We start from the raw sequence: 13,508 nt of genomic DNA on the forward strand, positions 1-13,508 counted from the left end.
TAGGAAATAATTTTACATCCTCCCGTTATAAATCATTGCCGTGACCCTGTTCAGGACTATATTTTACCAATTTTAAAAGGTGACGCGTAACAATACAGTACATGTACATTGACGTGTGACATAAAAACAGACTTATTTTGATGTGTATATAATTAAGATATAAATAATGTAATATCTATGCTCATTGCCATTAACCTGTCTATTGCGATCCATATTTGTTAGCTTTGAAATAGTGGACTTAGTATGATAGTCAATTGTTTGGAAAGTTTGGTTGACCGGTTGCTTTTTTAAAAAAAAATGTTTAAAGCATAATTCTCCAAAATACAGTATTATGAAAAAGTGACTGTAAGTATGCCTGCTAAATGTTTGATGATACTGCATGTGTTTAATATGACAAATAAACACTCAAAATCCAGCACTGCTGATTTGGAGAACTGTACAAAACGTTCGTGTCCCCTGCGAATAATAGGGGTTGACTGTAATCCCCAAAATGTTCCAGTCTTGCTTTCTATTAGCCCCATACAGGCAATGTTGACTAGATTTGTGATTATAAAAGCGACCCAGTTCTGTACAGTGTACACATGGTGAGGATGCAAACAAAGGCTGTGAACTCAGGGGGGTCTGGAGCGCTTGAGAGTGTAGAAAGAAGCCAGGCCCCATTTACACACTGCGCCAAGCCCCTTCAAAAGAGGCCCACTAACCAACAACAGCTGCCACGGCATCGACGTCGATCTCGCTCTGGAATCAACAAGAGCACAAATTCCTCTCATACTAAAGCTGCTACCTGTCATCCAATCAACCTGCCATCCCCAATAACAAATGACGGCGCAAAAAAAAAAAGTCAAATGGTAAATGTGGTTACGAGAATATCGTGACATTACGCACCTGTTCCAGGAAACTAGGATATACATAAGATGCAGTGACTCTTATGAATCAAGTGACAGAAATATTGGCATTCAAAAGCTCGCTATCCTACCCGAAGCAGCACATCGAGCACGTGTTGAATTCATTTCTTCGAATCCAGTGAAGTCAAGTTCTTTTAGAGCAGTGGTGTTAAATCTATAAATACAGCTTCCCTCAGAGGGCCATTATGGCGGTTACATCAAATAAATCTTGCAGTGTCTCATTGTAGTTCTATTGTATATACACAACAAATTGTTTACTAATTTTGAAATCAGTTTTGTTCGATGATTGTTCAAATTATCGTAAAAAGTGCAACAAAACCAATCTCAACATTATTATTTATTACAAGTGCCAATTTGGAATTTTGGTGCTGGATCGTGAAAGTTTGTTTTGCAGGCCACTGAAAATGGTATGGTGGGCCGGATCTGGCCCCCGGGCCTTGAGTTTGACATAGTTGTTTTAGCGCTTATGTAGACATATGCTTAACATGATGGCCAAGCTAAAGTGTTGTGGCGAACTTTGCTCAAACGACAACATGCTAATCTTCACCTTATGGACACTACTGAAATAAGCCACAGTAAATATAAAGAACAATATTTTCTCTGACGGTGCAGTGCACATCCCCACCCACAGCTCACCCTCGACTTGCAACGTGTAGGTCAGGTTCCGGTACAGGCGATGAGCTCGGTTGCCGAGGCTTATGGTGAAGACCCCTTCGTGTTTCTGCTGTACGTCAGAGATGATCAAGTTGTAACCGGAAATCTTGTAGCAGGTGGAATTTTTCAGGATGGGCACGCCGTCTTTATGCCTGGTAGTCAAACAAACAAATGAGTCAATTCTAGGAAAAGCAAACAAGGTTGCGGCCTACTTTTACATGTTGGGACCACAACTTGCCATGTTAGCATATCTGGTGGTGGCAGAGCGTTGACCTTGGGCTCGAACACCAGCCTCTTCATGCCCTCCTTGACAACCATTGTACTCTGGTGCTTGTATGAGACGTTGAGGAAGGGGTGCTCTGAAACAAAACATAAACGGCTAGATATAAACAAGGTACTCTACTTTTGCCCTATATTCTGACTGTCTGCTGTATGCAAAAAGGTTTACTTGCTCCATTTTTGCTCCTCTTATATATATATTATATATATATATATATATATATATATATATGTAAGTAATATGTCTTGTCACTATGGGATAGTAGGAAACGAAATTTCGATCTCTTTGTGTGTCTTGACGTGAAGAAATTTGACTTTGACTTTGACTTGACTCTGCGCAGGTACAAATCAAACACTGAATCAGCACATGCTCACCGTAGACGATGACTTTAGCCGTGGCATTGGCATGCTTGGTGGGTGCGACCTCAGCTTTGCAACGATACAAGCCCTTGTCCTCCATTGTGATGTTGGGCAGCACTAATGCCTTGCTCATGGTGAAAGTAAGAGTGGTGCTGTCTTTGGTTTTGGTGGTTATATGGCGGTTGTCCTGTAGATGGAAAAATATCGCATGAGCGCTTTTAATACCATCTGAGCTGCAGTTTGACTGTGTCTTACTTTCTTTCTTGGAAAATCCCACGTAAAGCTGATTCTTTCACCATAGGTGGTCACGCCGGTGCAGTTGAGGAAGAGCGTGTCGCCAACTAACATCCTGACCCGCTCCGGGGTAATGGTGACATTCTCAAGAAACAATGCTGTAAATGTGGAAGGGTGACCATGTGAAACTGAGACGCATCTTACGGTCTGTTGGTCGTCGTTTATTTAACACACTCACATAGTCTCTTGGGCATGTACATGGAGCTGAAGTGATGACCATTGACGGCAGTGGTGCAGATTAAAATATCGTACACCATTTCCGAGGTGTAGGGAATTCTGAAGCCCACTTTTGGGTCCCATTCATTGACAATCTTCTCTGAACTTGAAAGCTGTGAATCAAGTAACATGTTACTCATCATTTTAGCATTCAATTTGCATACAAAACAAAATATGATAAAAGAAAAAATAATCTTTCTTTTTCGATCTGTTTGCATTTTTGCTCCTCGGTTGTGGGAAAGTTTAGAGTGACCTTAATGACGATGCTAATTCTCATTTGCTCATCTGTGACGTTTCACATTAAAAGTTAGCATAAAGCTAATTGATGTAAGACAAAATTGTTAGGGTGTACGTTTTGGTCTACGTCTTTTTTTGTTGAAATGACTGTGGCCATTTCATAATTTAAATAATTATTTTAATTTTTAAAAAAAATAAATTTAATAAGTTTCATGGTGTTTAAACATTTAGCTTCTGTACCATGCATTTTCACTTATTGTTACTCATTGATTTCACCCCACTGTATTATATTTAGCAGATGAGGACTTCTGCAACACAAAAGCACGTGGTGGACTTGGAAAAGGATGTACATGCTTGCTGTTACTTGTTCAGATGCCAAAAGAAGAGGTGAGGAAAAGGGAAGGAAGCAAGGGAGGAAGGAAGGAAAGGGAGCAGGAAGGAGGAGGACCATTGATTTAGCAATGGCAGGAAGGTCACATCATTACTATCTGGTTCATCTCAGACAGCTTGTTTGTCCACAAGTGGGCACAAAGTCACGCAATCGTAAATCAATGCCACAAATAGCAACGCCAGGAATTTTACAGATGAAGTAACGGAATGGTACTGAGCGCCAACAAGTTCAGAAGTTCACGTGAGGCCTTCACTTCCTTTGGCGTCCAAGAAATATGGGATCAAAACTTAACCATCTTCAGGGCAGGTTACCTTGTTGTTTCCTGTGACTGGACACGAGGCATACAGGTTTTGTTCCTGCATTTCCCGAAAGACCCAAATTTAGCCGGAGAGTCTATTCTGGGCAAAATCACTCTTGGAGCACCTTCCTGATTGTACAGGAAGCAGACCGACTGACTCCATTAGTTTCCCCTGTCGCTTGTTGTGTATTTCTTTAAGATTGTCATTGTGGGAACCGCAAAGAAAAAAGAAGAAACTACTGTGGGAGTAAAAGTTGCTTCTAATTGGAATCTCTACGAGTTTCTAACCCTCAATATGTTGTGTTTACATTATATTGCTGAGGAATACTTTAAAAAAGTGAGTTTCAATAAGTTTGTCTGTGTGTGGCCTTACCTGACTTAGTGTCACAACAGTTGCGGGGGACGACGTGCGGCAAGGAATTACAAAGCTGGGCTCATGGCTGGGGATGAACAGCACGAGAGGTGTCTGATCATGGGGCTCCACAAATGGCTGCTCTGGATCTAAGGGAGAAACCGGAGCAACCGATTTGAAAGAAAGGTGGGGGGAAAAAATGCTTCTTTTTCAAAAATATCTTTTTCAACAGTGTATGAACAACTGAAGCACTGCGAAAAGGCCGCATTCCTTCTCACCTAGTCAAACGTACATGAAAAAAATAAATAAAATAAAATTCAATCAAAATCACCATTTGGTCATTTTCCCCCAGTTCAGTAGTCACCAAACATTTTGAAACGAACTCACTTAAGTTGTTATTCGTAAGCGCAGATGTTTGCAAATGTCTTGTTTTGATTAAACACCAAAAATAACGTTTTCATGAATTGATTACAAAATGAATGAATAATTGATGAGTGACGTTAAAGCATTTGCACCATTCTAAGGTTAAAAAATATAATGTCATTTATTTTGATAATTCATGACTTGTCAATTAATCGATTCATTTTGATATCACAAGATATCTTCACCATAAGGTTGAGAAATACACAGTGACCATTTTACACTTTGTCTGTCACGAAGCACAATTCAACAACGCGGTGCTCTCGACTGGCGTCAGCAGATCCCAGTCGCCCTGTGAGAACCTCACACTCCTCTTTCAACGCAGCTCTTACATGACTTTGACAAAAACAAACGGGCAAACCTTCCAACAAAGAAAACAATTCAAGAAACGATTCTTATCTATGTTACAGTTTGGACTTGACTTTCTCATGGTGGAGAATTACCTCTGTGTATTTGACTTGCTAGTGTTTGAAAAAAAAAAAGCTGTCAATCACATATGCCGATAATTACCATCTCACCTGTGACGTAGACATATGTGGACGCGACGTGGTCCGAGCCTTCTCTGGAGTAACGGCAACTGTACTCCCCAGTGTGAGTGGCGTTCAAGTGTGTGATTGTCAGTTTGCTGCAGTGCGACGCATGTCTGGAATCACACCGCTGCACTTTCATGTTCTCCCAGGAAATGAGCCGTCTGGAGTCCACCGGCTTTGGAAGTGTCCATTGCAGATGGCCGTGCCCCCTGGGAGTGGACGGAAGCAATTGGAGCTTTCAAAATGACTCGGATGTGCTTTGGAACATACACCTGAGAAAATCTACCCATCCTTTTGAAACGAACATTTCAATGCCACAGCTGGCAATAAACGTTTTTAGTTCTGGATGGCAGAGTCAGCATCTCTCCTCGGGGGACAGCTTTCTTTCGAGTCATCTGATAAGGTGAACTTTCACATGGGAACGCGTTTCTTTTGAACGACGTGCTCCAGCTCACACATTCCTTCCACACAAGCGCTCACTTTTAACATTCTCATTAAAGGCATCCCAGAGGAACATCAAACATGTCTCGCATACTTTGCCTGTAGAATTTTGGGTCAAACAACCTCTCGCCGCTCTCATCCAGTGACAGAAGAGTAGAAAATATAGGACAGCTGTCCAAGCACAAGACCTTACAGGGAAGCGTTGCATTACAGAGATACTGTACATGCTCTCGGACATTCCTTACAGGCCTGCTAATGATGAAGGCTGAGAGATACGAGCAGTCCCAGCAGCCCGAAAGACTGATAAATGTTGGCCCAACGTCAAATGTTCCAGTGTCATTCAAGCTATTTGCCCTACGGCCTTATGTCAACCAATTCCCCGGGAGCCTTTTTGTCCTAAAACGAGTCTAAAAAAGGCAACTTCAACGTGGTCTGGTGACTGAGCGGGAGTGGTTATGCCTATTTTCCTGGCTTTTCAGTGTGATTGGGATCGCTTGGCACCTACCTGCATGTGAGATGAAGAGGGTTGCCCCGGTGAAGAACGATGGGATTCTCGGAAGGCCAAATATTCGGCCAGTGCTCTTCCGCCGAATAACCTGGAGAACACATGCATGGATACCATCATCTTCGATTTTTAAATCATATAAAATGTTTTGAAATTGTTGTCCATTCTGTCGTGGTAGGCTAACTTCACCGCTAAGAAACTTTTATTAATTTCTTGCAATCAGCTCGGTCCTGTTTCAGAGAGGCTGAAACAGTGGAAAGTAGCAGAATATGTATTTACACCTGTTTCGTCATATTTGAGCCGTCTTTGTTGAGTAAACTATCAACATACGAGCACCGTTAGTCGTAATCTTGAATTGTGAATAAAAATAGTTACATAATAGAACTGACACGCTTTGACCTGTGAGTAAGCTGATAGACTCTCATGCACCTGCAGCTACAACAGTAGACACACATTTGCCTTGAGTTGGGCTGTTATTCGGAACAGCTGTCGTGCAAAAAAAAAAAAAAGGCAACAACAAAAAAAAAAAAAACAGCTGATTGTGCCAAACATCGTCGTACAACACAGGAGTGGTTTCCCTTCAAAGTAGTCATTGTTTCATTGTCCGAGGGTACGCAAAGGAAAAGACAGCTAAGAACGCGTGCTTTCATTTGCGGAATGGAAGATACAAATCAAGGTTCTCTGACCTTCACAAACAATGAGAGAATATACTTTTCATTAGTTCATAAAAAATCTGCTGTCAACTGCTTCTTGTGTTGCCTCACATTTGCATATTCAACAATAGCAGGAAATGACAAGTTTGTAAGAGCAAGTCAAACAATAATTGGGTCCTGGGAGCAAATAGAAAAAAGAACACATCTGGGTTTTGTTCCAAGTAGAATGCAACACATGTAAAGAATGAGACATCTGCTTGCATACGTAACCAAACTAAAAAAGTAACTTGACCTTGAATTGCACTCGCTCATTTCATAAAACGAGCCAATTGCCCAACGATCCATCGGAGTAACTGGCTGCAGATGGATGAATCAGTGGGGGCCCCTTGGGATGTCGCTAAACCCAAGAAGGAAAAAAAAAACAGCCTGTGGTTGACTCGCAACACTCGCATCGCAACCTGCGCCAGCCAACGCTGACCTCCACGAGGGCACAGACACCCCCTGCCCCCCTGCAACAGCTGCGTTCCTCCGGCATACGGCCAGCAAAAAAATGTCAGAAATTGCGCTTATCGTGTTGGTTCAAAGAGTCCCGAAGCTGGTTCGCATTAGGAGCCATTAGGGAAGAGGACAGGCATGCAACAAACACGCAAAAGGGCAACCTAAGAGAGATGGATGACCTTTGCTTCACTTTCTGTCAATACTGCAGATGGAGTCTTGAAATGTCATGATTGATAAAAGGGACAAAGATAAAAAAAAAGATTTTATCAATGGCGAGGGGGAGCTAGTGAGTTGTGACCAGAGACCTGGCAAAATGGTCGCCCCCTGAAATGGATTAAAACATTTTGCCTGTTTAATTCATATTCCACAATGAAACAATATTCAAACCACGGTGTTTCACCTAGTTGGAGTGCACCGAACATATTATTACAAAGAAAATCGAGGTTGACTTCTCCTAGAAAGGCTAGCCCCGCTAACATTGTGTCTATTTGCCATTGGTCATGTTTTGTATGTATGTCCATGTGAGCTGCAATAGTTTGAAAAAGGTTCCTTTGGACTCCAGATAATTATTACAAACCAGGGATTTGATGCCCACCCTAAAGAAAAAGCGATCGATCGCCGGGAGTTAAGCTGTCGCTATGGTTGAGAGCCACAAACAGTCTGGAAAGAACTTCACATCAACAAAGACACTGTGTCTTTGTTCATTTTGATCATCCAAGAAGATAGAAGGTATACCACATCCTGGACTGGTCCTTGAATGCTGTGAGAAGGTTTACGATTTGCCTAAACAGCACTGATTAATTTGATTCGCATGTGTGTTTTATATATATATGTGTATAACATTTAGTGCCTAGTTCAAAACATAACCCAGCCTTGAAACAACATATAACCCAATAACCCAAATTTGAAACCCTAACTATACTTAAAACCTTGAAACTAGTTAGTTTTGTGGTTTTATTCAGCTCTTTACTTTATTTGACATCTTTTTTTTTTGTTGTTACTTTTTTATGGATCTTTTTCCAAAGAAGCAAAGTGAGTGTATCATGGGAGTTGTAAGCTAAGTTATCTCCAATAAAAGCAATTACAGCTCACCATGAGATGACTATCACTGTTAAGGGAAACACGAAGAATAGAGAATAATGTCAGGACTTCCCGTCACTCCTTTACATGTCGTCTCCAGTGGCACCATCAAGGTGAATGGAACAATGCGGCCTGATGACGTTTTTGTTTCGGCATGCCACTCATTTCAAAGAGCAGACACAGAAATGGGGGTGGGGGGGGGGACATTATTAACAAAAGAGGGAAAAGTCATTAGAGTTAGAAAAAAAAAGTGATCCTGATGTTTGGAGAGAAACAGTAGCAATAGGCAACAAGCATCCTGTCTCAGCCTGTCCAATGCTTAAAGGCCCGGTTACGTGTGAAAAATAACTTTCTTTTAAATTTGACATACCAACAAAGAAGAGTTTTGTTAACACATTGAATGTTTAACAAAATGCTTCTATATCTATCCATCGAGGACAAGACAGATTGGGACAACTCATGCTCGACGCCATTTTAGCCAAAGCCTCAGACTAGTCTGCGTTTGGTGTTTTGTGTCGGCTGTTAAAAGAAAAAAAGAGAAAACAAAAGAAAAAACAAGAGTTTATAAAAAGAAAGATCATACAGCCTGACAAAGCAGGGAGCTTTTACGACGTGGTGGAGCAGCGGTTTCTGGCCAAAGAAATCTCATGCCAAGTTATATTCAGGCTAAGATTCTCAAGACAAGGAGTCAGAAAATAAGAGGTCAATACTCAAGTTTGAACCCTGGACACTACTTCAGATCAGCAGCCAAACTGCTCAATCTGTGTTGGATTTTTTTTCTTCTCCATTCAAAATATTCTCACTTTGCCAGTGGCAAGGTTAAAACAACAGTTAGAGAGAGCTGTTTTATTAGCTTGAAACTAGTCTTCAGAGATTTGGAGGCAAACAAAAAAAAAACATCTGGGGGTTGTGAAGGGTGTCCAAAATAAGTTGGATAAAGCTCTTAAAAGCCAAACTTAGAGGATTCTGCTTGCATCCTACGTACATAATCACGATGCACCGGCACATAGAAGCTCCTTGAAATTGAAATCTCATGCAGGATTTATGGAGAATTTATTGCAGGGTCATCTTAGAGCAGACGCCTCAATGATCCCTTAAGAAAAGAAACACGGTGGAATTTCTAAAGGTAAAAATCAAAACTTGTGAATTGACTTTGTCTCGCACCTCTTGGCACACATTCAAGTCCGGGAGATGTTTTATTTCTTTCTTTTCCCTATTTGTGAGCAATGAGCTTCTATTGGACTTGGATTTTCCACTCCACAATCTCAAGTGTCCGGCGAACAAATAAAAAACAAGCCAGACACAGCATAGAAGCCAGCTTCTCACATTGTTATAGCAAATATTTGATTTGAGGGGGATTCAGTTACAAACCGTAAAGCTGGATCATAAATTTATGTGTGCGTGTGTATGTGTGTATATTATGTGTGGATTCTTTTTTCATTAATTATTATTATTATTAGTAGTAGTAATATTATTTTACTATTATTATTACTCATTAATTATTAACCATCCGTTTTGTGAGCGGCTTCTCCTCCTCATGAGGTGTGCTGGAGCCTATCCCAGCGGACACCTCGAACTGGTTGCCAGACAATCTCAGTAATTATGAATTATTTCATTTTCATTCATTACAAGAATGCTGAGCAGGCCCCAATAGTACCCCAAGCCAACTTGGGACACCCCTGGTCTTCTGGAAGCAAATTATCAGGACACATCAGCATCACTGACAGTGCAGTGCACTAAATCAGTCTAAGACAGCCGCTTCTTCTCTAATTGCTCTAACAGTCAGCGACTCCTCCTGTGCTACAACAATGATCGCCTTCCCTCTCTGCTATTGTCAGTCACGGCTTGTGAGCAGCACAAGTACATCTAGGATGAATTCTTTGCTCAGGTAGCATGTCACACATCCGTGACCTTCCCTGCCGTCTGCCTGCCTTGAGCTCCAACGTCCGCTTCCTCCTTGTGTCTTTCCCACGCCTTTGTGTGGACAGTGAAGGAAATGTAACAGTGTGTGGTGTAAGCTGTGAGCAGGAACACCGTTTCCTTTGTCTGGATGTGCTGTTTATTTGGAAACGCCGTGTGTGTATCTCATTGGCCTGAATGGTGGAAGAACATCCACCTTTTTTACATTCTGTATAATCAGTGGTCCCAAGAGACAATGACAAGAAGTGGGGCCCGTGGAGAGTTTGAATCCTCTTGATGACAATAGTGAAAAAACATGTTCACTTTGTGTGGAATGTGATGATTTGAAATGTTTCCAATAACAAATGGGGCCACAGTCAATCAATATTGCATTCGCTCAAATAGCCGAAAAGATGACACAGTGTCACAATGCATTGAATTAATCAGCATACATTACAATGGAACAGGGCTACCTCTAGTGGATTGGAAAAGAAGTGAAATTATGTATCTGTAAAAGTAAATCTGAGGATCAAACATATCGAAATATGAAATGTTTTGCGATGGCTGTAAGATAAGACAAAAGAAAAATAAGAATCTTGTATCAGAACCGTAAAGACATTACACAAATGATGAATAAAGTTTTGGTGACATGAAAGAATTATTTTGCAAAAAAAAAAAGGATTTGTAGGTGCGAAATAGTATTTTTGGATAACGTATAAATAATACCCAAAAACGATTCTGCTATGCGCAGAAGCCAAATAACCACTTTTTTTTTTATAAAGGTATGTAGAATATTGTTTTTTTTATATAAGTATAAAGTATATGTGGGAATAGATGTTTGCACAGTTTTTGAAAATGATGTCAAATAACATGATTAAATGAGACTCCAGGTGAATAACGAATGACTTCTTACCACTTGTGAGGCACGACCAATTCAAGATGATTGCCAACTTGATGTAGGCACACAGCACCATCATCCTCTTAAAAAAGTCTCCAAAAAAAAATCCCCCAAAATAAAATGGAATAGTTCCTAATAGTAGTTAAGTGTCCGTATGTGGGCCAAAAGTTCCTTGAACGGAGACTTTGCAAATATGACAAGCCTCAGGTGGATGCGCGTAAGGAAGCCGCGATTCTTCCCGCTGCCATGACGCTTTCGGCGGGGGAGCTTTCCTCCCTGACTCCCGCTCCTCTCGTTCCGTATCCTCCGGCAGGTGTTCCCTCACGAGACAAGCAGATAGATGAATTCAATACGGGCTGGGCTTCGAATTAGAGGTGTCTTTTTTAATGGAGTGCGGCGCGCAGAAAAGGAGCCAAGATCAACCAGGGACGACCTCTCAGCGCCTGTGTGCACACTGAGCAGCCCGCGCGTCAAGCACCTATTTATGGGGGGGGGTTGTGGAAGGGGGCGCAACGTCACTTTGTGGGTGGGTGGGGGGACATTCCTCTACTTTTGTGCTTCACACAGCAGTAAGATCACTTGGGGGTGATGGAGATGTACGGGAATCCTGTTTAAGCCGTAACTGTTAGGAATATGGTGACTAACTAAATGAAAACTTTAAAGAGCATATAAAGAGAATTCAAAGTTTCTAATTATGTAATGTTTGAAGATGATAAGTGAAAATTTCCCCAAAGACTGGAAACTGTGTATACTTTGTGTTTGTCGTCCTTCACTTCTCATCGCTGTGATGATTTTACAAAACAAATGGCACGCTATTATACAAAGTTTTGTAAGGTGTTGACATTGTGCAGCCCCTGGTTTGCCCGCCTTGGCCGCCAGGGTGTTGTATAATCCAGGCACAGATACACTTTGGATTGGATTTAAATAACACTTTTTGATAGCGTACTCAAATGTAGTAGTATTTTGTCACTTTTCACTTACGGTAAAAAAAAACCCATACATGATTATTGTTATTTTGTCTGTCTATATGTGTTGCTTCACTGCTTGTGGTCAAAAATCAGTTGCTTGAAGTGTTATAATTATTTTCCTGTATGTTTAGTTTGACTGGAAACAGTAAACAATAGGTAATACGTATATTGAAGCCAACCACTGTTTCAAAGAACCCTCACAGCCACCATACAGTGGTTGTGCCACCAATATTTGCTTACAAGTCAAAGCAAAATTTGTGTTGATTTATTTTCTATTGTTACGCATTTGTCTATGTTGTGCTCCACGCATGTCATGTGGACGACAAAGAATTACGAGGGGAACATGTTTCCATAATGTCCACATAAAAATAACAAACTCTTTGACCCAAGAATTTCCCGTCATTTTGTGACTTGTTGTTGTTATTAGTGACCTTTGTGCTGCGTTCTCTGATCAAATCAAGCCCATGCTGCTGAGGTTAAAGGTAACGCCACTTACAATATCTTTTCTTAAGAGGAAATTCAATCTCAATCATGTGCCTCACTGTTCTAAGGTATTGTGGTTTTATTTTTAACCTAAGAAACAGGACACAGTGCTTTTTATATCAATGAAAATAATCTCCTTTTGTCCAGCACTGCGTGCATGTGCTGCACAGAGTTGTCTTTTCTCCCTGGGAAGGTCACAGTAGCATGCAGGCACTGTAAATAAGAACATCCTGCCCTCACCTTTCCGCCCAAATCAGGACTCCGCATCTCTATGTCACAAAAACAAGAAGGCAATAATACATTAACATCTGGTTGGTTTACATTGGTTACATTGCTCACATCACATATAACGTAAAATTCAAGACTTGCAGTAACAATCTCAGTTGAACACAAAGCGGGGTACACGCATATTACACAACAATTTTTAACATCCAAGCCATTTTTTTTTATGTAAGGGAAACAATCCATGCTTTGGTTTAAGTTGGTGTTGACCACACAGGAACCTTAAAAAGGTTTATATTTACAATCGTCGGCCCTGAGCTGTCGTCCAACCTGCTCGATGAAGAATAAAAGATATTTTTTTATAAATATTAGGCAAAAATCATTCACACTTTTTTGGGGCAAGGAAATTTGTGAACAAATATAAGTAATACACATCGATTTAATGTAAGCTAGTCAATTGAAGAAGAAAAATCAACGGCATGACAACAAACAATGATCATAGGACTCTTGTCATTTAAAGCAATTGAGAATGTGAGCCATGTATCAGTGTACAATTCTGATTTGTGAAGACATTTTTGCGGACGCTCCTTGTGTGTCCTCCTCACACTCCCGACTCCGACTGAAACAATTGGTGGAAGTTGCTGACCTAGATGGGAGTATTTTTCACGTGTTTTATTTTGAATTATTCCGGTGCTCCAAACACGCCAGAGTAAACTGATTAAACTGACTATTTTTTTGATAGCTGTTGTTACGATTATATTACAGTATAACATAAATAGCAGTAAATACACACATAAAATGGAACACGTACTTTTTATTCATGAGCACCAAAGTAAAATGAATCATTTTAGTGTTACTTTTTCTTGGGAGCAGCCTAAGGCACACCTATGCAAGAACTATTATCTCAACTTTATTTACAATATAT

General features: G+C 40.7%; 1 protein-coding gene across 1 annotated transcript in view; it reads right to left on the reverse strand.

The window, feature by feature from the left end:
* kdrl (kinase insert domain receptor like) overlaps positions 1–11,341 on the reverse strand; it is a 33,390-nt gene extending 22,049 nt beyond the window's left edge. Inside the window, exons 1-9 of the mRNA XM_085906218.1 lie at positions 10,926–11,341; positions 5,883–5,973; positions 4,925–5,145; positions 4,008–4,135; positions 2,671–2,821; positions 2,454–2,590; positions 2,214–2,385; positions 1,798–1,918; positions 1,542–1,711 (exon numbers count right to left, since the gene is read on the reverse strand). Coding sequence (XP_085762344.1) covers positions 1,542–1,711; positions 1,798–1,918; positions 2,214–2,385; positions 2,454–2,590; positions 2,671–2,821; positions 4,008–4,135; positions 4,925–5,145; positions 5,883–5,973; positions 10,926–10,989 — 1,255 coding nt within the window. The 5' untranslated portion in view covers positions 10,990–11,341. The remainder of the gene's footprint in view (positions 1–1,541; positions 1,712–1,797; positions 1,919–2,213; positions 2,386–2,453; positions 2,591–2,670; positions 2,822–4,007; positions 4,136–4,924; positions 5,146–5,882; positions 5,974–10,925) is intronic.
* Between the last annotated feature and the right edge of the window lie 2,167 nt (positions 11,342–13,508).

This window comes from Syngnathus leptorhynchus, chromosome 2 (assembly GCF_054491065.1).
Source record: "Syngnathus leptorhynchus isolate UIUO chromosome 2, UIUO_Slep, whole genome shotgun sequence".
Taxonomy (NCBI): domain Eukaryota; kingdom Metazoa; phylum Chordata; class Actinopteri; order Syngnathiformes; family Syngnathidae; genus Syngnathus; species Syngnathus leptorhynchus.